The sequence below is a fragment of the Drosophila teissieri genome, chromosome 3L, assembly GCF_016746235.2.
Source record: "Drosophila teissieri strain GT53w chromosome 3L, Prin_Dtei_1.1, whole genome shotgun sequence".
Lineage (NCBI taxonomy): Eukaryota > Metazoa > Arthropoda > Insecta > Diptera > Drosophilidae > Drosophila > Drosophila teissieri.
The window spans coordinates 21,568,226-21,595,409 of NC_053031.1; the positions used below are offsets into that span (position 1 = coordinate 21,568,226).

The 27,184-nt window shown below is 43.0% G+C and overlaps 4 protein-coding genes across 4 annotated transcripts; 2 read left to right on the top strand and 2 right to left on the bottom strand.

Moving 5' to 3' along the window:
• Positions 1 to 273: 273 nt before the first annotated feature.
• LOC122616057 (adult enhancer factor 1) lies at positions 274 to 4,258 on the top strand. The gene is given in 3 exon segments (XM_043791319.1): positions 274 to 490; positions 1,450 to 2,426; positions 2,490 to 4,258. Coding segments are annotated over 2 exon segments (1,359 nt in total). The 5' UTR covers positions 274 to 490; positions 1,450 to 1,639; the 3' UTR covers positions 3,062 to 4,258.
• A 129-nt stretch (positions 4,259 to 4,387) lies between these two features.
• On the bottom strand, positions 4,388 to 7,762 carry LOC122616056. The gene is made up of 3 exons (XM_043791318.1): positions 6,925 to 7,762; positions 6,207 to 6,866; positions 4,388 to 6,151 (listed from the first exon to the last, which is right to left on the bottom strand). Exons 1-3 carry the CDS (start codon positions 7,546 to 7,548, stop codon positions 5,342 to 5,344), a joined length of 2,094 nt encoding a protein of 697 aa, XP_043647253.1. The 5' UTR covers positions 7,549 to 7,762; the 3' UTR covers positions 4,388 to 5,341.
• Positions 7,763 to 9,182: 1,420 nt separating this feature from the next.
• On the bottom strand, positions 9,183 to 11,724 carry LOC122617696 (alkaline phosphatase). The gene is made up of 4 exons (XM_043793649.1): positions 11,646 to 11,724; positions 10,821 to 11,080; positions 9,443 to 10,547; positions 9,183 to 9,313 (listed from the first exon to the last, which is right to left on the bottom strand). Exons 1-4 carry the CDS (start codon positions 11,722 to 11,724, stop codon positions 9,183 to 9,185), a joined length of 1,575 nt encoding a protein of 524 aa, XP_043649584.1.
• Positions 11,725 to 12,925: 1,201 nt separating this feature from the next.
• On the top strand, positions 12,926 to 15,275 carry LOC122616715 (syntaxin-7). The gene is made up of 6 exons (XM_043792262.1): positions 12,926 to 13,107; positions 13,292 to 13,472; positions 13,540 to 13,609; positions 13,962 to 14,106; positions 14,180 to 14,596; positions 14,650 to 15,275. Exons 2-6 carry the CDS (start codon positions 13,349 to 13,351, stop codon positions 14,743 to 14,745), a joined length of 852 nt encoding a protein of 283 aa, XP_043648197.1. The 5' UTR covers positions 12,926 to 13,107; positions 13,292 to 13,348; the 3' UTR covers positions 14,746 to 15,275.
• The last annotated feature ends 11,909 nt before the right edge of the window (positions 15,276 to 27,184 follow it).

Consider the following 27,184-nt stretch of genomic DNA (forward strand, 5'->3'; position numbering starts at 1 on the left):
ATTCCGATAGGCAAAAGCAAAGCGCGAACACCCTGCGAAAGGCTCATATCCCCCAAAAACCGATTCGAGTGCGGAAAATGATGTAAAACGGGGGGAAATCTAAACCTGAAAGGCCCCACACAGCACAGCCACAAAATGGAAAGGTAGGTCAATGTGTGGGCGACCGAGAAGAGTTTAAATGTGTATCTCAGAATACCCAATTCCAATCTGGAATCATTTGGTAAAAGTATAGTTTATAGGCGTGTGAAAAACAATGGACATTTTCGAGCGGAGAGCTCCAAAATTAAAAGTCTCCTAACCTCAAAAGAGCTTTTACACAGTACGTGTACGTGTGTGCTAGTGTATGTGCATATGTGTGTGCGACTGAAAGTGGTTGTGGCTTTTAGGCGAAGAAGGGAACGAGAGGGGCGATCTGAAGGCAACGTGTTAGTGGAAAAACTGCTTTTGAAAAAAAAGGAAACATATCCCCCAAAAAGCCCGCCCAAAAAAGGTCAGTCCGGAATCCTGGCGATCTCTCCTCCGTTTCGTTTTTTATCCAATTTGTAAAGTTATCAGTAACTTCTTTAGTTGCGAGTAAAACACATGTAATTTGGCGAGAAAGTAACACGCTGTCAATTCAACAAAAAAAAGAGAGATATCTGAGTGCTCCATGTGTGTGCAAGTTGTGTTGGCCTTTCTGTGCGCGTGTGTGTGGAGGTTGGAGAGGGGGGGCGCGCCAGGTAACTTGTCCGGCGGACGTAAAAACCAGCGTTCAAAAAATATATAAAAGTTACATGCAGCGCGCGCGTATTTATTTTGTTTCAAAATGCATAATAATTAATGCTCTTTACCGCCAATACCGCATAGTTGAAGTTTTGATACCATGAAGTTAATAAAATGTAAGAAGGATTTAGCTTATGATCATCCGAGGTGGATCAACATTATGCATTACACATCACACTTTTTATGTGAACATCTAATAAATTTTAAAAAGTCTGAAAACATTTAACATATTGATCAAGATTATTGCTATGACAGATTAATGCTTTAGTCGTCATATATAATTGATTTAAGCATTTTTCTAAGTCGTAACGTAAGCCATTTCCCTCTATATAAACATATAAGCCGTGTAGTTCGAAAAGTATAATAAATTCATATGTGCTCCAATGTGCCTATAAAATCTAATAGATGATAAAGGAGTAATAAGCCCTTTAGGACACGAAATCGGTTTCAAGCCGTTTCACTAAAAAGGCATAAATAGAACCATTGGAATGTATGAAAAGAGGGCTGCCAGGGGAGGAGGTGGAGCTGGGAGCCCAGCTATCAAAGTGTGTCAGCTATTGAATAATTTAGATTTATAATTTCGCATTTAGGTATTTCGTATGTTTTGGGAATTCCTCACATATTTTTGCATACCAAAAAGCCAAGCCGCCGACTCAACTAATCCCAATCTCCATTCTCCAAGCCCAGGCACTAGCAGCAACAAGATCAGAGAAGCGCCCAAGATGAGCATGTCGTGGCATTTTTGAAGCATCGATCTTAGTTTGTTAGCCAGCTTTCAGTTTAAGTCACCAAGGTACCACAGTCTCCCTGTACTATTCCATCAGATTCAACTCAACTCCGAATCCAGGCTACCTAATCCCAGCAAGAGCAGTCCGTGATGCATATCAAAAGCCTGCCCCATGCCCATGCCGCTGCTACGGCGATGAGCAGTAACTGTGACATCGTCATAGTGGCCGCCCAGCCCCAAACCACCATAGCAAACAGTAATAACAATGAAACGGTCACCCAGGCCACGCATCCAGCTCACATGGCGGCGGTCCAGCAGCAGCACCAGCAGCAGCAACAACAACAGCAGCAGCAACAACATCATCAGCAACAGCAGTCGAGCGGACCTCCCTCTGTGCCACCGCCACCAACGGAGCTCCCCTTGCCCTTCCAGATGCACTTAAGCGGGATCTCGGCGGAGGCGCATAGTGCCGCCCAAGCAGCGGCCATGGCAGCTGCCCAGGCTGCAGCAGCGCAAGCTGCTGCGGCGGAGCAACAACAACCGCCGCCACCGCCTCCACATCTGACGCACCTGACCACGCATAGTCCAACAACAATCCATAGTGAGCATTATCTGGCCAATGGACATAGCGAGCATCCCGGTGAGGGCAACGCTACCGGTGGCGGAGGGGGAGCTGTCCGCGAGCCGGAGAAACCCTTCCACTGCACCGTCTGTGATCGTCGCTTCCGGCAGCTAAGCACACTGACCAACCACGTGAAGATCCATACTGGCGAGAAGCCCTACAAATGCAACGTTTGTGATAAGACCTTCCGTCAATCGTCGACGCTGACGAACCATCTGAAGATCCATACGGGCGAGAAGCCTTATAACTGCAACTATTGTCCCAAGCATTTTCGACAGCTGAGCACTCTGGCCAACCATGTGAAGATCCACACGGGTAAGTGATGAAGTGAGTTATTCTACGATATTGACTGAAACTAAATGGTGTCCTATTTTTCAGGTGAAAAGCCTTTTGAGTGCGTCATCTGCAAGAAGCAGTTCCGACAGTCCAGCACGCTCAACAACCACATAAAGATCCATGTCATGGACAAAGTCTACGTTCCTGTTAAGATCAAAACAGAGGAGGAGGAGGGGTGACTAGGACGAATGCCGTTGGCGGCACACCACCATCAGCACCAGCAGCAGCAAAACCAGCACCACCATCAACAGCAGCAGCATCAGCACCACCCTCCGTCCCAGCAGCAGCAGCATATCGACCAGCGAGGAGTCACCATAACCACGTTGCCCTCCGCCACGACAGTGGCCCAGCATCACCAGCAGCACCAGCACATTCAGGATGGCTCGCCGCACCATCATTTTAATGTGGCCGCTATAGGTGATCTATCTAGCGCTATGCAATTGGGCGCTGTGACAGCGGACGGGAGCTTTGTGACCATGGGCGGCGTTGTGGTGGGCCGCATCCAGCACACACGCGAGGAACTGCAGCAGCTTGGGGTGATCAAGGTGGAGTCACCATCGAATGGTGGTACAGCCACTACGTCAGCGGCGGCGGAAACGCAACGCAAGGGATGAGTCGATGAGCTGCTCCTCGAGTATGTGCTCAAGGAGGAGAATGTAGATGACGAGAATGAACAGGAGCAGGAGCCGAAAGTGGAAGCGGATGTAGTGGAAATTCAGGAGCAGAAAGAGGAGCAGCGATCGAGCCAGAAGTGAGCCATGTTTGGTGTGTACGCTTACGTTGTTGTTAGTTGTTTAATTGTAGCGAACATTGTTGTTGTTGTTAAGGTTTAAATGTGTGACTAAGAACTTACCAAGATGAATGTATGCAAACGCTTCAAAAGTAGCTAAACGAAAGGCGCCAACACCAGCACCCAGAGCTCCCAAACCGTTAACAAAAAAAAAGAAATACTAAAATAATAGTAAAGCTAAACAAAAAAACAGATGAAAGACCTTAGCATCTCACATTCACCACCCTCTCAGCCCCGGAAATAGATTAAACCACTCTCTACTCAATTAAATAATTCTAACCCTAACTAGAGTGAAAATAATTTGCTAATAGTAAAAGTAAACTAAACCCGTAAAAAGCAAAAAGTCATTGCGTGTAAGAAAAACTTAACTAAAATGCTTCCCAAAGTGCGAACTCGTTTCAGATTTTAAATTTGTTGATCCGACTCATTTTTAAATTGTTTAATTTAGCATTTAAAGTTTAAAAAAAATTGTTGCACAACTCAAAGTTGGCGACGTTTTTTCGCCATCTTGCAAGGGCGTGTTTTGGTCTGGGCTAACACAAATACAATTTGTTTAAAACATTAATAGCATAATTATTTAACTCCGTTTGTATGTATATCAGCAAAACTTAAACAAAAATATCCTGAACAGAATACGGCAACAAAAAAATTCTAATAGTGTTAAGTGGTCGAAACTATCCAATTAGCTCTTAGTCCCTAGAGAGCCATAGTTTTAAAATCAGCGTTTTGTTAATTTTAATTTATTAGTCTTAGTAGTTTTAATTTCAGCATTGGCATAATTTGGAAACACAAAAGCTGTCACGCTAGCCTTCGCTTAAATATTAGTTAAAGAAGTAAACACAAAGTAACGCTAATTAATTCATAACTAATTACGATTGTGAAATAGGAAAGCAACAAGTTCTGTACAAAGCCCAACTCCAATTTGTATGTATAAAGCGAAAGCAGCGGCGTTTAGGAGAGAGTTTAACTAAATTGTAAACGAAAACCTTTTTAAAAGAGAAAATAATATTTTCTAAAAATACAACATGTGACTTTTTATGTTATCCCTTTATTTTATGTTAACCTTGGTTTCCTCACAGCTTGATTGTCCTTTGTTTTCAATCCCCGGTCGCCTTTAATACCTTTAAAAACTGCAGCAAGGGTCAAACAGAAAAGACTCCTGTATCAAGTTCCTATAGATTTCAAAGCGCAACAAAAACGGAAGGCCCCAAATGTATACGAATCAATAGCAAGCCGGGAAGTGGAGATACATTCAAAGAAACCTAGCCTATATGGAATGAATATTAAATAAATGTTGATAAATGTGTAGTGTTAACAAATTAAAAACAAGGCAGCAGAAACAAAAAACAAATCCCAACCTAGCAGAGTATGAATCCGCTTGAATCCGTACTATGTCTTTCGAAGCCCTGAATGCAGATCGTCACTAGGATCTAAGACCCCTAGAGAATTAGATAGGTCGCTTTAACATGAATGCCTAATACTGAATGCAGATGCAGTTCGGGTTGTGGCATTTTAAAAATCTGAGCTCTGCACCCAGCTTCTCTAACCCTCCCCAGCGTATGCATAAGCTTTACATATAAGTGAAGTAGTGAGATTAGCATTTAAGACCATAATTTAATGATAGTTGAGTGTGGAAATGTAAAACTGCAAAGAATTTAGACATACAATGAACAAAGACAAGAATCGTTAGGCAAATCGATGTGGCAGAAGGATGAGGAACTGCAAAAAAACCAACAAGCAAAAGGCTTAAAAACAAATGGCGATAATATTGCATAATTATACACATATATATTTATTAATGTATGTATGTACATGCGCAGTAGCTGTATTTATATGTAAATCTGTACGTAATTGTGTATTTAGTTACAGCATAAATATATATTTGCAATGGAGAAATACAGAAACGGAAATTATGACAAATGGCAATGAATCAAGTGCATTCTTATTTAACACCATTTAGATACTTCTAGTTAACGCAAGAAAAAACAAAAAACTTTTTAAACACTGATGTTTTCCATAAGCTTAAAATAACTAAGTTTGAACTTTCGGTACGTTATTCCTTAAACATAGTTGAGCCTTGGATATATCATAATTTTATGGGCACTCAGATTCCCCCCGATTCGAAGGAAGATGCAGAGTCTGCTGCAGACATGGACTCGGGTTCGTCAATGAAGTTGTTCAGATAGATTAACCAGTCCGACACATCGACCTCCTTGTAAACCTCGATTTGAAGTAGTCGTCTTAAAAATCTCATCTGTCGGACATCCTCGCCATATCGCACACACATCTTGGCCATATTAATTCTGGCCACCGGCAGATTCACCTTCGGCTGACCTATAAATACCTTACTGTTCATGTGCGCGTTCCAGGTGGGTACCTTCTCCTCTAACGTATCTAGCCTGAACACCGGCGCTTCGCGTACAACCATTTCAGCAGGACTGATCCTCGCTGTCAATGGCTGCACGTGCTCCTTGCTCTTTAGGTACTTCCAGAAGCCTCCAAGATTTAACCACTTGTCGTAGTCTTTTAAGGCGCCAAGAAGTAATGCTAGGTAATTCTCACGAGACAACTGCTCGTCGTCGTCATCCGCAATCTCACTTTTTAGTTTGTACTTTATCCACTGACGAGCTGTGAATTCTTCGACAACCTTCTGCGGTCCAAATGGAAGTTTTTTGGGAAAGGAAAAGAGCCTCAAAAAGTGGTCAGTGAACTCGTAGCGGAGATATGGGTGGTCCAACAGCGGAATAGTCTTTAGGTATGTGCTAATATGTTTGGAATTCTGTGATCTAAAAATCTTGAAGAAGTCTGCGATGAGCAGGCGTGTTTTGGGTCCCAGATTCGGATAGATCACAGCATTATCCACGTACTTTAGCTCGGCCGTGTTGCTTACCTCGATAATGAGAGAAACAAGGCGCTAAAAGAACGGAAATAGTTACATAAAGCCTAAACCCAAAACATGACAAGCCTACCTGGAGAATCCTCTGGCGTTCTGGGAACATGCACTTGGCCACTGCCTGTCCATACAACCTCATAATTTGCTTAACGATGTCGGTGAGACGCATTTCTGCTGACATTCCAAATACAATCGAGGCAAATGACTTGAAGTTCTCCTGATACAACTCCGACTGCCTAAACCTGTTATGATCCAGCCAGGAGAGGAACTCCAATTCCAGTACCCACGTGAGCATATTCAAGACATCACAAAGCCGTGCCAAGCGGACTGCGGGTGACATTCTCTTAAAGTCATCCAGGCAAAGCTTCCCGCTCAGCCAGTCATACTGCTGTACATGTCGTAAAAAGACCGTCTCCTGTGACATATTCGCATCCTCCTCTTCTGAAAAGTTAAACACAAACTTTTCATAGAATTTGGTATTTTCCCGTATTTCTTCATCGCTACAATGCGTGAGATTTTCCTCAAAAAGATCCACATAAAACTGCAACTTTTGGGGAGAATCGCTTGAACGTATATCACGTAAGGCAGGACTCTTAACACCCAGAAAACTCAAATAGTAAGGACGCAGGGCTGTCCAGCAGGGAGGAAAGGCGTCGACCAGAAGAAAGAAGGTGCGTATAAGCTTGTTGTAGGTGTCGCCCAGCTCCTTCACGCTTATCTCTTTGGCAATTAGGATCTGCATAAGGGATTTATACTATTATTACAATGTGACAACAGAGAATTAAGTAATCCACCATGGCCATATCTATTAGTCTATCAAAGACTCCTTCGCCTGGGTAGACACCCTGCATGACCATCATCTCCAAAATGTCCAGGAATGTATCGTAGTGCTGGCCATGCAACGTGGTTCGCAGCGCCTGAACGGCCGTAAAGTTGGGGCCATCCGGGAGCACCGAGCACCGATGTCTTTCGGTGCACAGGCTAGTATTGTAAAGACACTTGGAAACACATGCTCCCGGAAGACGATCCTCGCTCTTCATGTACAGATTTGAGATCAAGATCCGCAGGTTCCACTTCCAGTTGAGTTTCTGCGGAGTAGAATTCAACGGAGCAGGACATTCCTTGGTTCTCTTGAGGTGCCCCTTTCTAGGGGATGCCTCCACCGGGTCCGCCTGAGGTTTGACTTCCGACTCTAATTTCGATTTACCGTCCAATTTGGCATCTGATTTTGCACATGTTTTGGTGTCTGATTTGGTATCTGATTTGTTAGTACACGATTCGGCATTTGACCTGACGGAGACCATTTCCACGTCCGAATCCGGCGGTGGATGGAAAGGATCCGTTAAAGGATTTATGGTGGTATGTATGCTATCTGAGTTCCTTGCAAAACTCAATAATACTTCTTTATTGGAATCCATTTCAATACCGGTGAGTATTAACTGATCTTCAGGTTCTCTGTTTCAGGATTCTGTTCACCATCTAGACGAGTTCTCCCGTTGTGTAGTTATTTGTGGTGGACATCAGAGCGCGTAAACAGTAATTAAGCTAGAATTTCAAAAGAATTTAAAGCGAAATTTGTTTTTCTTTTGCCGGTGATAATTTAAGTGTGACCGTCGTTAGACCGCTTAAAGATATCTGAACGGTAAAGCAATCGATACTAAAGGATCTAACGGTTTTTTCATCTATGCGATAATATCGAAATTATGTGGAGTTAAAAGTATGTAAAGTATGTAAAAGCCAAAAGAACGAGTTTCCGACCATATAAAATACAATATATATACATATGTATGTTTGATCAATATCAATAGCCAAGTCGTACTGGCCATGTCCGTCTGTTCGTATGAATGCCACTCCCACTTCAACGCCCACAAACAGCCCAAAACTAACACGCCCAAATTTTTTCCTATTAATATTTTTCTTCCAATTTCTACAGGTATTCCCCTACCAGTGTAACGGATATCTGATAGTCGGTTACTCGAGTATATAATTCTCTCTTGTTCTGTTTTATTTTCATACCTATTAAAAGTTGAAAAGTTAGTACCAGGTAGAAGAACGCGTTTCCGAATATATATATTTGTACATATGTATATATGTATATTTTTGATCGTGATTAATATCCGTATAAACGTCGAGATCTCGGGAAGAAAGAAAGTTAAAACAAGAAAGAACGCTATAGTCGAGTTCCCCGACTATCTGATACCCGTTACTCAGCTAGTAAAAGTGCGATAGAGTCTTCAGCACTGACAGTTTTTGGTGGTTTATGGGCGCTAGAGTGGGCGTGGCAAAAAGTTTTTTGGCAAATCGTTAGAAATTTACAAGACTAATACAAAAATGAAAAAATATCAAAACATTTTTCAAAAGTGTGGGCGTGGCAGCTTTGGGCGGTTTGTGAGCGTTAGAGTGGGCGTGGCAAAAAGTTTTTTTTAGCAAATCGTTAGAAATTTACAAGACTAATACAAAAATGAAAAAATATTAAAACATTTTTCAAAAGTGTGGGCGTGGCAGTTTTGGGCGGTTTGTGGGCGTTAGAGTGGGCGTGGCAACATGACAACAATGGCAACAAACTTGCGCTGCGTCTATGTCTCTGGAGTCTGTATGCTTAGTCTCAACTTTCTACCTTTGTAGTTCCTGAGATCTCGACGTTCATACGGACAGACGGACAGACGGACGGACAGACGGACGGACAGACGGACGGACAGACGGACGGACAGACGGACATGGCCAGATCGACTCGGCTATTGATCCTGATCAAGAATATATATACTTAATATGGTCGGAAGTGCTTCCTTCTGCCTGTTACATACTTTTCAACGAATCTAGTATACCCTTTTACTCTACGAGTAACGGGTATAATAAACAAGCAGATTCTAGAAACTCCGGCGAAGTGCAAAGTTGTCTCAGAAGGTTGCCATTCCCACAAACCGCAAATAACAGTCGAGATTACACTTTTAAAAAACGTTTTATTTTTTGTTAATATTATTAATTTTTTTAGAAAGTCTTTGCTTCTAATCTCCTAGGCTAAGCATTTTCCATTTAATTCCTAATTAATTTTCTATGGAGTGTATCTCGCTTTTGGCTGCAGATCGCAATATGTAATTCCAGGTCCTAAGCAAGAAGCAAACCCCATCAAATGAGGTAGAGTGCTTTGTTCGTAAACTCCAGTGAAGAGATGAGACCACGGACCTTAAAGAAGATATCAAAAAAACATTATAAATTTTAAAAGTTTGTAGGGAATATAGATTATATAGATAATTTCTAACTAATCCAAACAATAAACTTCAAACCCCAAAAAAACATGGACCTTCAACTCACCATGAGCATAGACGGCCACATCGCCTCCGCCGTGAGTCTCCTCGGTCATCGGCACTCCATGCGGATAAATGGCATCCGGATTGGAAAAGTCCAGGGTACGAAGATCTACGCGCTCCACCTCTCCATCCGTCGATTTATAGAATCTCTCGTAGGCCGGGCCGTTGGCATATGAGATGGCCGTGTAGGGCAGCTGGTCCACATTACTCAGCTCGGAATTGAGTCCTACAATGCTGTTGTTTACATCCGGATAGCCGCTGATCGTGACCGTGTGTCCGTGGTCCGCACTCACCACGATCAAGGTGTCCCAGGGATTTGTGAGTTGTCGTGCCTTTCTTACTGCGTCCGAAAACTGGACGGTTTCATCCAGAGCTTTCTTGGCCTTCGTCTCATGATGGGCATGATCGATTCGACCTCCTTCCACGAAAAGGAAATACCCATTTGGATCTCGGGAAAGGACATTAATAGCCGCCGCCGTCATCTCGAGAAGGGTGGGTGTGTCTATGCTGTCGTCCATGTGGTAAGCCAAGTGAGAGGCATTGAAGAGCCCCAGCAGGAAGTCAGTGTTCTGCGGATCGTTGTTCAGAAGATCCGTTCGATTAAACATCACCTTAGCATTACCCGGCTTAGTTTGTTGCCATTCCTCGATGAGGTTCCTATTATCCAACCGCTGACCCTTGTTTCCGTACACATCGGTCGTGGTATTGGGCAGGAATTTGATAGTCCCACCACCCATAACCACCCGCAATCGCTTGCCCACCTCTCCGTCTATCAATTGCTGGGCGATATCCGGACAATTTCCCGGATTTTGACCCAGCTTCGTCACGTCGTAGTCGCTCTCGAAATCACGGTTCGAGGTGTGCGCATAGACTCCGGCCGGACTGGCGTGGGTAACCCGAGTGGTGGTCACCAATCCGGCGGATTTGCTACCTTTAAGCGCCCAGGCGGCGATAGAGGAGAGCCTGTTCTGTGGCAAGCGCGATCCTTTGCAGTCATTCAACTGCACATCGGCGGTCACTCCGATAGTCAGATAGTTTGCCTTGATCCCAGACAGGTAGGCCGATGCTGTGCAGGCGGAGTCAGCCACTTGTTTATTGACGCAATAGGTCTAGAATGAAAAAAGTTATTAACGGATTTCCTAAATGGATTAGCAATTTATTGGGATAGCAGAGGATTTCGTGGACTTCAAGCGAACACTTCTTAATAGTGCACTATATATAATAAATACATATATAAAATGTTTATAATGTAGGTTTTGCTTGCAATCCTTTGTATATTGTTATGTTATAAATAACTAGTTAAGCCAAGCAAAATAATAATATTAGTATTGATTATTTTATTTCAAGCCATATATTATGGCTTGTAATGAGAACAGCCGTACCTTTGACAGACCCACATAGTTGAATTTCTCGAACTCCAAACGATTCCGTTCGCCCACCACTCCACGCAGCTGTCCATCGAAGATCCTTCCTGCGGTTACGGTGGGAACGGACATCCCATCGCCCAGGAAAAAGATTACATTCTTGGCACGGTACTGGTTTGGTGGAGTGGATAGCTTATTGTAGAGCGTGCGCTGGGCGTCGTGGAACCAAAACTCCTTGCCCTTTAATTCGGAAATGGAGTCAAGGTCCCAGGATTGCTCTGAAAGGGATACCATTCAACGGGATACAAGTACAAATTAGGAATTCATATTATTCAGATTTATTAAAACCTCTTTTATTACTAGCTGATATGCATACACATTTCAAGTACAACCTCAAGAATTTATGAATTCCAAGCACATGTGTCGTTTTACAAAACAAAAACACAAACACAATTGCCATTGTTTTTAACTCCACTTTCGAATTAATCATTAAAAAGGGAAATTGCTTTCAGAAGAAAGCACTTTAATAGAAGGCCTCAAGAAACGTATTGATATTAGCACTACTTACTTAAAACTATTATTATTATCCATTTTATTTTATTATATTCACTTTCGTCAAAACATTTCTCTTAGGAAAAATTGCTATTTGATAGCTCTGTTGGTGGGGTGTCAAATATTTAATTAAATTTACGAGTATTTTGCTACGCCTTTTATACTCCGTTTAGCACTTGATTAATCAATTCTGCATATGTTTTGAGTTTGCTTTCGGCCTGGCGCACTCTCACTCATTTTTCATTTATTTATTTCTTGTCTTGTTTTTGATCTCAACTTGTCAATACGCACCTGGCCCATATTTGTACTGGCTGCTACACGCCGTGAGTTGGAGGGCAAGAGCCGCCGCAAAGAACCGGAGAGCACACATCGCACGGAATTTTAATGAACTTTCGACTGGTCGGGGCGTTACGACGTCTACGGATCGACTAAGCGGCATTTCGGAATGGAAGGCTTATTTATACAAGTCCGGTAAAACAGGGCCCGAAAATGCGAGTCGAATTACCAAGAACATTGAGACAATAAATTAAAACCCGTCCCTGTATTAGAAAGCTTCTAAATTAACTTACCGACCGGAATTTCGGAATGAAAGGAAGGCAATAATGCCCTTATTTAAATGATGCAGCAAACACAGCTACTATTCAAATGACATCTTCCAAAAATCAGGTTCCTTGCATAGGACATTTGCATAATATCTTTCGCAGTAGGAGATGATGTAATTAGTGGATGCATCGAAACAGCCTAGTTCATTCCAATATATGAAAGTTCATTGACCCTGCCTAATACCGGATAATGATAATAATCTTCAATATACTGAATTAATTACAATCTTTCTTGCTTTTGTTGTTATCCAATGGTTGCATTTATTTTGTCTACCAGTTGTTTGACTTTTTGATGGAAAGTAATAATCTTCGATGTTATTTCTGCTCAACAGGTTTTAAATGAAATTGTTATCCTGGGTTGTACAATGTTTAATTTTCAGAAAATTTAAATTACATTCTGGATGAGCTAAAAATTATTGTATATTTATTATCTTACAAAATTGGGAATGTATTTATAGCAAATCGAGCGAAATTTACAACACTAAAAGAAATGTAAAGCAATATCAAAATAGTTTTCAGAAGTGTGGGCGTGGCAGTTTTAGGCGGCTTGTGGGCGTTAGGATGGGCGTGGCAACATGGTCAAAAAACTTGCGCTTGTCTCTGAAACCTGAATGCTTAGTCTGAACTTTCTACGTTCTCGACGTTTATATGGACGGACAGACGGACATGGCCAGGTCGACTCCGCTATTGACCCTAATCAAGAATATATATACTTTATGTGGTCCGAAACGCTTCCTTCCTTGCTTTCTTCTGCCTGTTACATGCTTTTCAACGAATCTAGTATTCCCTTTTACTCTACCAGTAACGGTTATAATTATTGGGTTTTATAGCACATAACTATTCAAATGCCGCGCCAAATATCGATTGAATTTTAGTGCTGTAAAGCTTAGCAAAGAAGTTCGGCAAAACATCTGTGTGCCATTAACGCGCTATGGCACTTTTAGGTGTTACTCGAAAGTGGCTTTCTCGCAAGTTGGCAGTTCAGTTCCAATTGTTGTAAAAACCCAGCTAATATTTCAGTTTTGCGAGCATTTTGCGGAATTAAATCAACAAATTACAGATTGCTAAACGCGTAAAAAGTGCAAAGGAGATGCTCTAAGATCAAGGTCATAGGCGCAGGTCACCAACGGCAGCTAGGGCAACCACAAACGGTGGGTGGTTGTGCCTCAAACAAAGGGAATGTGAACTGCAAACATTCCGACAAACGGACAAACGACAAACTAACAAACAATCACGAATATAGAACCCAGAACCTGGCTGCGACGCATAAAAAGTGAATGTGATATCAGTGGGCCACAGGGCTAATTCGATTGTCTGTCTTGTTCGCTTTTCCAGGAACAACTTGTCTCCAGCGATAATCCGAAGGTCACCAAAGTGTCTGCCTACGAAAGCATGGACCTTCAGCATATGGAAAATGGCCTAAGTGGCGGGGGCGGAGGAGGTGGTCTCAGCGAAATAGATTTCCAAAGGCTGGCCCAGATTATAGCCACCAGCATCCAGAAGGTGCAGCAGAATGGTATGTGGTGCCTAAGCGCTTGCCAACTTTCGCCTATGACTAATCTAGGTTTCTGTTTCGTTCGCAGTGTCCACGATGCAGCGCATGGTCAATCAACTGAACACGCCCCAGGATTCTCCGGAGCTCAAAAAACAGCTGTAAGATGATTCTCATTACGATCTCTTGGTTTGGAAATTAAAATGTTTCCCATAGAGAAAACCCATTGCAGAAATATACATCGATAGTTTGAACATCTGTCAGACAAATCATAAGTTCTAAGGACCTAGTGCAGATCTTTTATTTACTTACAATACGTTTAAAAAATCTTCTTAAGCTCCTTTTAATACAGTTTGGTTAATGTAACCGACCACAGAACCAACAGAACAGTATATTCGTTGTATATGAAATGTAGTCATAGCCTTTGAAAGTTGAAACATATCAGGCCCGTGTGATTCACCAATCAAATCTATGTAAAACACACGATGAAAATAACAACCCTTACCCCAACAGCCACCAAATAATGACCTACACCAACCAGCTGGTGACCGACACAAACAATCAAATAAACGAGGTGGACAAGTGCAAGGAGCGCCACCTGAAGATCCAGCGGGATAGGCTCGTGGACGAGTTCACGGCGGCATTGACCGCCTTTCAGGTTTGTTTTTGTTCTCGGAGATAAGCAAATGGCTTTGTGAGTCATGCTGATTGTTTATCATTGGTATTTTCAGGCCGTCCAGCGCAAAACGGCCGACATAGAGAAGACGGCGTTGCGGCAGGCGCGCGGAGATAGCTTCAACATCGCCCGTCCACCCGGCTCATCGCGTACCGGCAGCTCCAACAGCAGTGCCAGCCAGCAGGACAACAACTCCTTCTTCGAAGACAACTTTTTTAATCGCAAATCAAACCAACAACAACTGCAAACTCAGATGCAGGAGCAGGTGGACCTGCAGGCACTCGAGGAACAGGAGCAGGTCATCCGGGAGCTTGAGAACAACATTGTGGGCGTAAACGAGATATACAAAAAGCTGGGCGCTTTAGTCTACGAACAGGGACTGACTGTAGACTCAATCGAGTCGCAGGTGGAACAGACTAGCATTTTTGTCTCACAGGGCACGGAAAATCTGCGCAAGGCGAGCTCTTACAGGGTAAGCGTCTTTCCTATAAGGTTGTCCTTAAATTATTTTATTTTATTTTTTAGAACAAAGTGCGAAAGAAGAAGATGATTTTGGTGGGCATCCTGAGCGCCGTGCTGCTGGCCATCATCTTGATACTCGTCTTTCAGTTCAAGAACTAGAGCCATCCGGCCAATGCGAATATTCAAACCAAACTAGTAAAATGTTGTGAAAAGACAAGAGTTTCCGCATGCAGGCCCCTAACCCCCGTAATTCCCCACCCACTCCTTTGGACCTTAGGCGAGATTGTGGCTTCAATCCTTAATCAATATTTCTATACTGGCTAAATCGAAAAACTCGTAGACAAAGATTAAGTGTTTCCAGGAGTATTCACCGGCACGTGCATATGTTATATTTGCTTTAAAAACTATCTTATATTTTATGTGTACTGCTTTTATTATTACGCACCCTGTATATTGATTATTAGTATTGATAAACAACTGTTGGCTTTAAATTCTAATTATGTTCCAAAATTCATTCGCCAGCGCTTTGTATTGTATTGTATTTAGAGTTAAGAGGCAGAGGAAGCCATATATGCGATGGCATACACACATGTACGAAATATGAAATAATAAACATGAAAATCGATCCTGCGTGCGTTGAAAGCACTTGGACCACTTCATTTAGGGCCCGACCTGAATGAATCAATGAATGGAACTCGCCAGCTCTTTTGGGCATTCGGAAAAGTGCACGGTCATCGACTCCTTCTTGGCTTAGCGATCATTAAGATTTCGTGTTGGCCATTGTTACGCATGCTTTAGCGGCTTAGGAGCTGGACCTCCAACTCCCGTCCCGTCCCGAATTCGATCCCAATACCAATCCGACTGGGTGTTCACCGCACACTCTCCTCTGGCACATTAATGCCGCGACAGACCTGGATGCGGTGGACCCACTTCAGCTTGCTGCATCGTTGAGGTGTGTCAGCCGCAGCTAAGGGTTTCCTCGTCGCCGGACCCCATCTTCCTCCACATTTGAAATTCCAACTCCGCTGGCCTGCATACAAATTGAGTTTAAATTTTTTGCCAATTCACTGACATTGATAGTTCGTTTGGGCATCATTTGTGTGGTGGCTTCTTATCCACTTGTTGGCATCGAGTGGTTTTCTCGCATGCATTTAAGTGCAGCTCATTTCCTTCTCGATCTCGCCCCGGGGCTCGCCAACAATCATTTCCCGCCAAGTCATCCAGTTATTTCTGGCCAAGTCGAATCGGATCCCTGCCCTGCGGTACGCGGGGTATATTCAATCATTCAGTAAAGTGGATTAGGTATTTCAAATGAGAAAATGTATGTTATTATCAAATGGAATAGGCCTACAACGTTTCTGGGTTACTAAACATCATATTTTAAATTCGGGTGTTTGGTAAACAATTATTATTATCTGAATATCTTAATGAATAGCGAATATTTATATATTTATTTAATTGAGGCAATAATATGAAATTAATAATTTAAATATTCTGAATTTTAAATATTTATATATATTTTCTTATACATTTTTTTATTGTAGTGTCCACCGTTGTCATTATAAATTTTAAGAAATCGAAATTTGCTGTTCGCAGAGTATCTGAAAATAACCTTGTGGGAACTCTTGACCATTTTCTGGTTGTTTCTTTTGGGCCGCTTGGCTGTCAGTGGCTGTCCAAATACGTCACCGAAATGCCCGACCACATCGATTGGGAGTTATTGATTACTCGTCCGTGGGGGCCAAGGGTTAGGCTCTGATCGTTGCACAGGCATCACGGCCTAATCACATCGATTATGACTACATGCGGCACTTGGCAGGTTGGTCAGTGGACAATCCGGGACCAAATCCCGACCCGGGGCCATGGGTCACGTTGCGAGCTCGAGTGGCGGAGGAGTTCGATATTAACAGAAACTATGCACACCTACATGGCCCTTGGAAGCAGCAGGTAGTCTGGTAGACTGGTAGACTGGTTGTCTTGGCCAAAAGGCTGTTGTTTGCATAGGCCGGAATCGCTAAACCTGGAACCATGATAATATTGACATCTTCGGTGGTCGACGGCCACATCCACCGAATCTCATTTGCTCATTTGCAAAGTCATTTTGTCCAAATAAATCCAGCCTCCGTGTTTGGTGATTTTCCCTACACAATGTGCGAACACAAGCCGCATGTTTTGACTTTGGATGGCAGTGGAACGGCCAGTGGAAATTCCCAAACTTGCTAAGCGGTGGATTGACTTACCAACTTGCTAGCCAGGATTTTGGAATTTCTGGCCTGGGAAAATTGAAGTTTAGACCAAGGGAAAACTGTGAAATGGCAATCGCGTATCTTCCGGTTTCTAAACCCCGATAATCCCTGCACGTTTCGCTCGTTGCTTTACGATCAGCTCCCTTCCATAACTCTGATGAATGTAGAAAAGACTCGGTAGTGCGTGGTGAATAAACATCCGGTTATGGCATTTCCCAAATCAATAAACTTATTATTATCCCATTTCCAACTCGCTACCACGCCTCCCATTTTATTTGGAAAAATTCTTAATTAAGCGTTTTTATGAATGGAAGACGTAGTGCCAATGCCCCTCGATTCTTCTTTTCTTACAGCATCTTAAGTGGAATTACTTGCCGAGAAGTGCTGTAAATCTTTTGAATTTTTATTAAAAACAAAAATGCCAAATCAAAAGTTTCGTTTGATTGTTCCGTTTTCACCTGTTGGTGGGCGGCAGGGGGTACAGCACCTGATGCCCAACACTTTCGACAGTTTTATTAATGAAATTCGCAGAAAAAGTTTCCCACTGATGTGCTGCCTTTCCTTTTCACTCGGAGTGGTTTTCTACGATACGAGTATCAGTTTTTCTTCATACACAGGAAAAAACAATTTGTCTTGTTAAAATGAATGTAATGCATATATGTAAATGAATGAAACTATTTATTTGTATCATACTACAGATGTTCTTTTAACAGGTGTCCAGAAATAGAATTATTTATAATCCTAACTTGAGTAATGTTTATTCATCACCTTCATCATCGATTTAATGTCATGTATCCCATTTTCCCCTCCTGCGTTTAAAATAAATTAATATGACAATGTAAGACTAAAGGTGAAACATCTTTTCCTGTGTAGCTGCAAATTTATGAGCTGTTTGAGAAGACTCCCCCCTGCAGGTCCCTTGGCCCACTAAGACCGCCAAACCCCCCTTTTCTCCAGCTGGTAGCTGGTGCGCACACTTCTAAACAAATTGGGTGTCAAAAAGTGCGCACATTTCAAAAGATTTAACCGATTTGCAGGCAGCGCTCGCTGCTCTTTGATCTTGGCCGCCCCAAACGGCAGACGCCGCCGGTGCCCGTTTATGTGGTTGCCACTGTGGCAGCACAGTGGAGCCTGCTGCTGCCGCTCAGTGGCAATTGCCCTACCGGGCAATTGACCTTATGCCATCCACACAGATAGGATTCAGGAGAACTACTTTAACGAACAGCGGGATTTGGTAAGATAATACTACAAGATGTTTTTGGAATGTTGATAATATTAAAATGTCCATATATCATCAAAAAATTATTAGGGTCGAGCGCCTTAGCACGTTAAATAACTTTTTTCAGGGTCTTCAAGGGGTTAATATGTGATTTTCTTATATGTGTATCTAAGATATTACCTTGTGCTTATAAGCATAGTAGGCTGAAATCATATATGAAGCAATTCATTTCAGTTGCAGCTACAGCACCCACTGTAGAGCTCTAGCTACTCTGCTCTTCGCTCAATATAAACACGCTCGACTATATCTTTTATCTGATTCACTTTATACACACACCACGCGCCCGTCGAACTGTGTGAAAAAAGCGTCAACACAGCAAAAAGATAGCGAAAAATGAGCAATTTCCCGAGCCAGGGGCGCAGAGGCTGTTTTTTATAACAATTTGCAGGGATCTGGGAGGGCCCCATACCAGCGACGGGGCTGGGATTACGACTACAAAGAGATCGTCCGTAAATTCGAGCGCATCCTAAAATCGAACTAGCATTCGAAATAGCAACTGTAACGGAGTATTGAGACATGTAAGGCCGCAGGCCGGGATTAGAGTCGGTCTGACGGACAACTGAGGCTGGCATACGGATGATATAGTCGATATATAGGGTCCTGTGGGGATGCCAGTGCCACCGTGCTCGAGTTCTGACATCCCATTGTGTGCGATTTATGCGAGGATTCGGGGAAGGTGTCTCTAATGCGTCGTGGATGGAGTGTCTACTTTTTTGTGGCCCATTTGCCGATGCTCTGTTGTGTAATTGTTTGTTTACGAATTGGCAACAAAAGCCAGACAAAAGGCCACGGCCAGGGCGAATTTCGTAGTTCATAGGGTTCAACGTGGTACGTGCAACAAAAAAAATGGGTCGAAAGCTGCAATAACAAAATGATCATCATCGGATGATCAGCCTCATCTGCAAGCGTGTAGATATATATCTCAATTTTCCAGACCCCGATGGCTGTCAAATTATTTCTGGTTGGCTCGTTGATCGTTTTTTGATTGTTTCTTTTTCCAAAACGCCTTGTTTTCCTTCCCTTTCGCTTTTCCGCTGGCGTTTTCCACCCCCACTAATTGTGGCTGACATTAATGTCACTCTGTATTAAATATAGCCCATCGCCGATTTGCAGGCCTTCTCCTCCTTCTGGCTGCTCCATTTCATATTCGGGAGTAAGGGCCGTGACTTGTGAGGGGAGCCACCCATCCATATAGAATCTGGGAGGATCGGGGGCCTTTTCCTCGGCAACGTGTTGACAGCCAGTGACAGACACATTCATTAGGCGGAATGATTCATATTCGATGACGGGGAGGGTTGCCGTGAAAGTGGAAATGGAAGTGGAAGAGATCCGACAAATGGCAGACTAATTTGAGGAGCATTAGACCAAGTGATTTAGGGCTTCGATTTGCGGCTAGTTGGACTCTATCAATAAGATGGATCGCTGGCATTTGCCGGGGATATTGTTAGCTGATTTTGGATAATTTATGGGCCATCATTGATGTCAATTGCCTTAGGAATTGCAAATCTTTATATAAATAAAAAGATCGGAGATGTTCATTTTAAATAAACGAACTCCTGCACATTAGAGTTACCTATTTCAGTATAATTGGTTAATTTAAATTTATTTAAAGAATAATTATAAGACTCTTTATAATTTAACTTTAGGTTTTCTGTGAAAGAAATTTCGATCTTTTTATTCCTTTGTGATAGTTATGTTCAAGCATTGGAAAAATGGGTTTTTAAAACATAAAAAAGGTATATTTTCGGTTGTGCGGTATGATGCCACCCACGACATTGTTCAGTACATGAATGCGCCAATCTCAATCGACTTTCCATCACCCAATAAAATCCAACTCCCCTCACTTTTCTCACTCGAAATTACTCGAATTTGTGCGAGGCGCAATCTCTCAAATATTTTCCACTTATTGAGCGAAATGGCAAACGGTCAAACCAATTATGGATTACGTCCTCAAGTCCATATGCGCGAATAATATTTACACAGTAAATATTGCCGGGCGGGGACTCCAGGGTCCCACGGCTCCGGAGGGATTTCGCGCGGTCGTGGGGAAGTCACCCATCATCATTTCGTATTTCGCAATTTCGCAATTTCGCATGCAAGCCGTGGGCGCAGCTTGGACACGAAATGGGCGCGGCCAAGTAGCCGCCGGATGCTTGGCCAAAAAGGGCGACAATGCGAAAAATTGTGCAATCGATTGGAGGGAAGGCCGAGACCAGAAACCTCGGAAGTGCGATACGGATGTGGTTGGTGGAGATTGGCTCTGGAGCCCGGCCATATGTTAAATCAAAGAAGAAATCAGGAGTGGGTCTGCGCCGCTCGCCTGGCTGTATCCATATATCCTGATTGTTTTTTATCCATAACAAGCCGCAGGCTACAATTTATAATAGACTCCCACATATACGCCACACACATTTATGTGTGCGGAGGAGTGTCTGTGCTTGAGTATCGTATCTATGGCTCACAGGTGCCGGCGTTCACAAGCCAAACGGTTTTTTTGGAATTTCTGTGGAAATTCAATGGAATTTCGGAACGGGCATTCCCAAAAAACGGCGCAGGGAACTACTGCCCCATCTGCGAACAGTAAATTATACAACCAAACCTGTCCCACTGCGGACTTAGAGACCGATTCAAATTCAAGTGTCAAGATATTTTTGTGCAAGCACACACACAAAATTTGTCGCCGGGTTTCCTCAAGTGGCCACCAGACCAAGACCCAATTCCAATTCCGATTCCTACACTCATTTTCCAATCGAAAACCCAGCCCAAGTCACTCCAGACTGCCGGGCACCACGACTGCGGACGTCATGCCCTAGCCCTCATCACACTGTTTGCTCATGTTACATCTCTTGCAGCCGATCGGACCCAGACCAAGGCCCTAACATTGTCTGGGTATAGGGAACAGTGGTTCGGCGTATGGTAAGCTGGGCAGGACGTCTCTAACTAATCAAACAATATATATTCACGGAAAGAAATATTTGTTCATTATGCCCTCTTCTTATCATTCATCGGGAAAAGAGAAGTTTATTAAATGCAAATTTTGAAATTTGTCCACTAATCGACACAGTGTGTTTCTGATATGTCTTTATACAGATTAATGTTTAAAACTTGTACGGTTTTCCAGCCTCAGAATCACTGTACTTAAACTGCCCCTGGTGGCTTCTTTTATCGCTCGAGCCGAAGACCAGATTTGATGATCTTGGGACTGCTCCTCGCACTTAATTGTTGGTCATGCACTGACGCTGCATTTATTTATGGTTTTCTTAATGAGTCTCATATTTATTACACAGTGGACGGGTGGACTGACGGCACGGGCAAAGTCATCCATATCCAGATCCACATCCACATCCACATCCACGTCCCCATCCACATCGATATCCATAGCCCGGTTTTGGGTCAGGGGAAATACGTGTCGCATTTCATTAACGGGCTTGGAACTGGGATGTCCCATCGAAGGCAAGAGTTCGTAAAATATATCGAGTGTAATTTGAATATGCACTTGAAATTGCATGGAAATTATTTGTCGCGTTGGACTTTACACTTATTCCGGTCGGAAGTGACCGTACTTGGATGCGGTTGGTATCGGATTTGAATGGGCTTGGGTCATTCGGGTATATTTGTTTTGGGACTTTCTTTCGTTGCAGTCCTCGAGAAGAAACGGGGAAGTGGGTGTGTCAGAGCAAAAGATCGATTTTCCGGCCTTTACAGATTTCATTTGGCGCATAACCCAATTACAGATGCATCAAATTGTCGCTACCAAGATAATCCTCAACGGAAGGGCAAGCAAGTAGTTTCCCTTCGAGGTCTATAATCTAGAACGCTCGTACGTCTGCTGGGAGTCAATCCTTCCCACAATCAATTAACGTAGCCTTCCCCACAAGCCAGTCGTCGTTCCACACCTTTAAGCCCACCCCTTTTAGCCAGCTCGGCTCGACTGAATTGCCGCTGGGCCAAAACAGATAACATTGTAACATTGAATTTTCTGCATATAAATGAATTAATTTTCTGCCGCCGCATCCTCGAAGCTATATGGACCCGTCTCCGGCTATGACTCCGGCCTTTGTCCTGTCGCCGTATCAGCAGACTGCCACTCCCATCCCAATGCCTTCCAGTCTGCAGGCATTGTGTACCGGGCTAATTTCCATAAACCCCCCTTCTTTCGAGTAGAAAGAGCCGAAAAAGTCGCAACGCCATTGTTATGCTAAAGTTCGCCCTGCGAATTGCGAAAGGGGTTGCTAGGTCTTAGCCACGGTCGAGAACCGGGGTGCTGGGGGTAGCAACAGAAGAGACCACCGGGCTCGAGTGGAATCCGAGTGGGAATCCGCTAAAAAACTAAACTGGCCAGCGGCCCAGAGAGGATAAGCTCACCACCAAACCAAATTGTTGCACAAATGTCTTTCGAGGAATCCCGGCCCAATAGAAGAGCCGAATAATGGACTAGAAAGGAGCAGCCCGTGTAAGCACCTTAAATGGCGGGGCCGTAGCGCCCCTGAAACCTGCCTTCCTTTATAGATAAACACGGGCAGAAATCGTTACCAATTTGCAGATATAGTAAGAAAATGTACGTATACCTTGAAACGCGAAATGTGGAATGAAGAAAGTTTTTCCCAACAGCGCGCATTTGTTGGTGGTTTTAGTCGATTAATAGTATTTTCCTAGTACAAAAATATTCGCATTCTAAATGAATGCATTCATTTTCAATTAATTAAACTGGGTAAACATTTATTTCTGCCGGTGTAGAGATATTGGCCAACTGCAGCTACGCTGCCATTATCCCAGGAACCTAATCGTGCGTGAGTAAGGGGAGGATCGATCTTTCTCCGGCTGAGCTGCTTAGGTTATTGTGCAGTGTTGCCTGCAATTGCCTGTGAAATTGCAATGAAATGCGAATTGTATTAGGCCCGAAACAGTAGCAACTGTGGAAACCCGTGGAATCTGTGGAAACTGTGGAAACACCAAGGGAAGATCGACGCCCCGGCAGTCCTGTCAATCAAAATAGATCGCTTACGGATGAAACTCGAGGGAGGGGGCAGTGCGTGTAAGGTGTTCGCTGTCAGATTTCCTCCAAAAAGAATCGCCATAAATATTATACGCTTCTCGAAACTTTATTTTATGGTTGTGCCAACATTGGCCAAAACCCAAAACGAGCTGTGAGAGAAGAAAAAGTAAAATAGAGAAATTACCAGCGGAATGGAACGCCGTTAATTTACGAGATATACTCCCCATGGTTTCCCAGTTCTATTTGGTCCATTTTGTGTATACAAATCGGGAGAGGGCAGAGATCGGATCGGAGCATTGGTTCTTGGACTGCGGCAAGTCTTCCATTCGACTGAATTTGAAATAAAACACACTGCACCTAGTAGAAGCCACCGCGGGGAGGGGAGGTGGGGCAAAGTGTCCAGGGGCGGATGAGGGGGTGGCCATCACCATAAATTTGCTGATGGGTGATAACATAGTGGGTAACCATTTACTGAAGAAGCCCTCCTAACGATTGTAAGATACTGTTGTACAACAGTATTATATAGAACATAGAACAGTATACAAAAGTTTCAGTTTACTTTTTGCATCTCCATAAGGAAGTCCGCGGAATAAAGGCGCCATAAAACCCCCCTTTAAGTACGCCTATGACCCATCTGACGAAATCTTGTAAGGTCCCTCGATCTCCTGCCTCCGGCTTCTCTGTAGCATCCCAGATGCCAGCGACATGCCACAAATGGACTGCGGACTTCCCCAATCCCGACCCCGATCGTTTCGATGCATCCATCCTCTGGTAGATAGTGACAGCAGAAGACCCCAAAACTCCCGGCTAAAGCCTCGCGACCCGGACATGTGTCAAATCAGCGCGTTAAATGTTTGTGGAGCATTTAAAAAATATTTTCATGTAATTTGGTAAACTAATTGTTGCTCCTGCCGTTGATGATGCGCTGGTGTTATTGTTGTTTTGACAATAAGGCATTTGTAGCTTTTCAGCGCCGAGAGAGGGACGTGATTCGACTTTGATTGACTCGGGCTGACAGACGTTCTGACTGCGAGTTGTGGTTCCAGTATCGAGGCACTTTTCCAGTGTGCTGCGGATCGGGGTTTTCCGGTATTCATTGCCCTGTTGCATTATGTTCGACATCGACATGTAATTGATATATTGGCTGCAGGCGCTCGCTCCACCAACGATCCACCCACTCTCCCAAACATATGTTTTGCATGCTAATGTTTGTTTACTTAGTACTGTTTTTAAACTAATGCTGATGCTTCGGTCTGGAATTGTCGATCCGTTGCGGTTTCCCATCTGCCAAGGGGGAAAATTCTTAATTGGTTGGGTATTGGAGAGCAATTAAGAACTGAGCAAGGTGTTTAGCTTTCGCTTTAGTAGCTTTATAAAAATAATGGAACTTGCAATTGGCGGATCATTCGTGATAAAACACTTTCAGAAAGTTTAAAGATATGGATGGATGCAGCAATACCTATGATAAGTTCGTATGGTCATTTAACAAGTAAATACATATTCCTATAAATATAAACACAACTGACATTTTTCCCATTTTCTGACTTCATCCGGGAAAACTACATGCTTCCACATTCTTCCGACTCCTTCATCCGCTGCAATCACTAAAAAATTCAATGGAAAATGCATAAAATCTCAAGCATGGCTTGTATACACAAATTTGTTTGCTAGTAATTAACAAATTTAGGGGAAACAATATCATTAATCCTCGACAATATAAAATCAGAGTTTATTTCCAACAATAATACAAACATTTAATGCCCTGCGATTCCGAAACCCCGTTGTCGTAGGGCTTCCCCTGGCCATTCCTCAAAATTTCCCATTCTGGCCTCTATATATCAAATCTGTAATAAGTGCTGAGTGCAGGGGGATGGGAAGTGCAGGACTGGGGCTGTGGGGAATCCGGTTGGGCACATGCCTCAAATGGGAAACGGACCGATTGTGTGTTTTTCTGGGAAAAACTGTCGACGCAACGTCTACGGTGCTGCAGCTTCAGAAAGTCCATAAAAAGCAGGCGGGCGCATAATGGCAATGCCCATTAAAAGGTGCAGAACGTTGTTGATGTTTATGGCCACATCGTTCAGATATATAGCCCAGATATTATTCGAGCCGGTGCCAACTAGCTGGGCCTGCTGAATGGGAAGTGTCAAGTGATATAGACATTAGTGCGACTTATGCTTAGATCACATTATCAACGTTATTCAGAGGAAAATTAAGTTTTCTAACGGAATTTTTGGTAAATATTTAAGAATATGTCGAACAAGTCCAAACAATTTCATTTTTATTATAAAAAAACTAGGAAGCTTTTGAGAAAAGACCAGGGTAATTAAAAAGTTGATAGCTCAAATGTTAAATGAACATTGTGCGCATTGTAAAAAATTGTCAAAAAGAAAACTGAAAACATCAAAACATGTTTAAAATCTTACATTTTCAGCTTGTGTACTTCCTGAGATCGCAACAGTAGTAGTTAACAGTAGTAGTTAACAGTTATAGTTAAAAACTTCAAAACTTAACTATCTGATATAGTGAGAGCCATGTTCAACAGTCTGGAAATGCAATCTACTTTTCTGTCATTTTCTGTGTGGTGAAAAGTGCCCTTGACATTTGCCTTTTACCTTTCTCCATTCCTGAGCATTTCCTGTTTGCGTAGTTGATTTCTTTCCTCGATTTCCGAGGGCCATGCACTTTCGGCCACCATTCCCCACAACTTTTCCCAGCAATTGCTGGCCAAAATGGCCGCCGCTACAGTGGTAACTGCCACGGCGTGCATGGCTGGTAGGGTAAGTACAGAGCCACCCCCAGAGCACAGACTAGACAAATATTGAGTTTTTCAATTAGCACCCCGAAAAGTTGTCTCGCTGCCTTTCAGCCGCCCCTTTTGGCGGCAGATGAAAACTTACCCTTACTTGGAACACATCAGCCCGTCTCTTTTGCTTCGCGTAGTTCCGTCTCTGTCTGGTTTTTTGGAAACGGGAGTGTTTGTCTAAAGGATCAGGCTTTTGTTTGCTTACGGCCGCGTTAATTGCCCATAGTGGCGAGCGTTTAAAGCCGCCACAAATCCCCACCGACAAAATGTCATGTCGCCCCTCGCCACGTGTTCTATGTACATAGGTATTACCTTTCGGAAGTGGAACTCCTCCTCCCACCTTTTATGTTTTTTGTGTGCGCAAAAGATAAAGCGAACCGATCCGGGGACTCCTAGCTGTTTGTCCCAGCTTGTTTTTCATGTTGTAAAGTTAATTATAAATTAAATATTGATTCTGTGCGTGCGTGCGACCGGCACTCTCGATCTGCCCGTGTTCCATTTATTGGCAAATTCGCCATTGCAATTATTTTTTCTTATTTTTTGCAGCCGCCAGAACGGCATGAAATTGATTGGTCACGTATGATTTATTAATATTTTCTTTTCATTACGCATCCGCAGCGTTGACAGCAGCTGTTTTAATTGGTTTAAAATTTGCAATGCACTTCAATTGGGCTGCCAATTTCGCCCGCAGTGGTCTGAGGTTTAATGGGCCACACTTGTTCGGCATCCGATTTGCAGTTGGATATAGATATCGATATGGGTATGGATACGTATACGGATGCGGATATGGACACTTGCTGTAACAAGTCATGTCTTGTGCCGGGTTAATGGATGTGTATGTTCTGATTTGCGGCTGCTCAAGTTGCTATCTGCCTATTTTATTTGGATTTATTAAATGTTTTGCTTACGTAATTGCAGGCTTAGTGCTCTCAAGTCTTGTTGAAGGGTAAATATCTTGTATATTTTAAGATGCGCCTTAGTCCTCTAAATCGAATGCGTTAATTTATTATTTTGGGGTGCTAATTAGAATTTGTGAGCTGATGTTGCCGTGTGAGTTGTTTTATGGGTGACAAATACCCAAGTGAATAGTTAATTACTGTTTGGATAAATTTGTTGTCTAAATGTATTTACCTTTCTTTTCTTATTGAAGTATTCTTATACAGGAAATTTTTAGTACCGACTACCACTCAAAATTCACGGAGGTACTGCCTGCGATAAAAGACTAATTAAAATTTGAATTTTGATTAGAAATTCTTTAAAATTACATTATA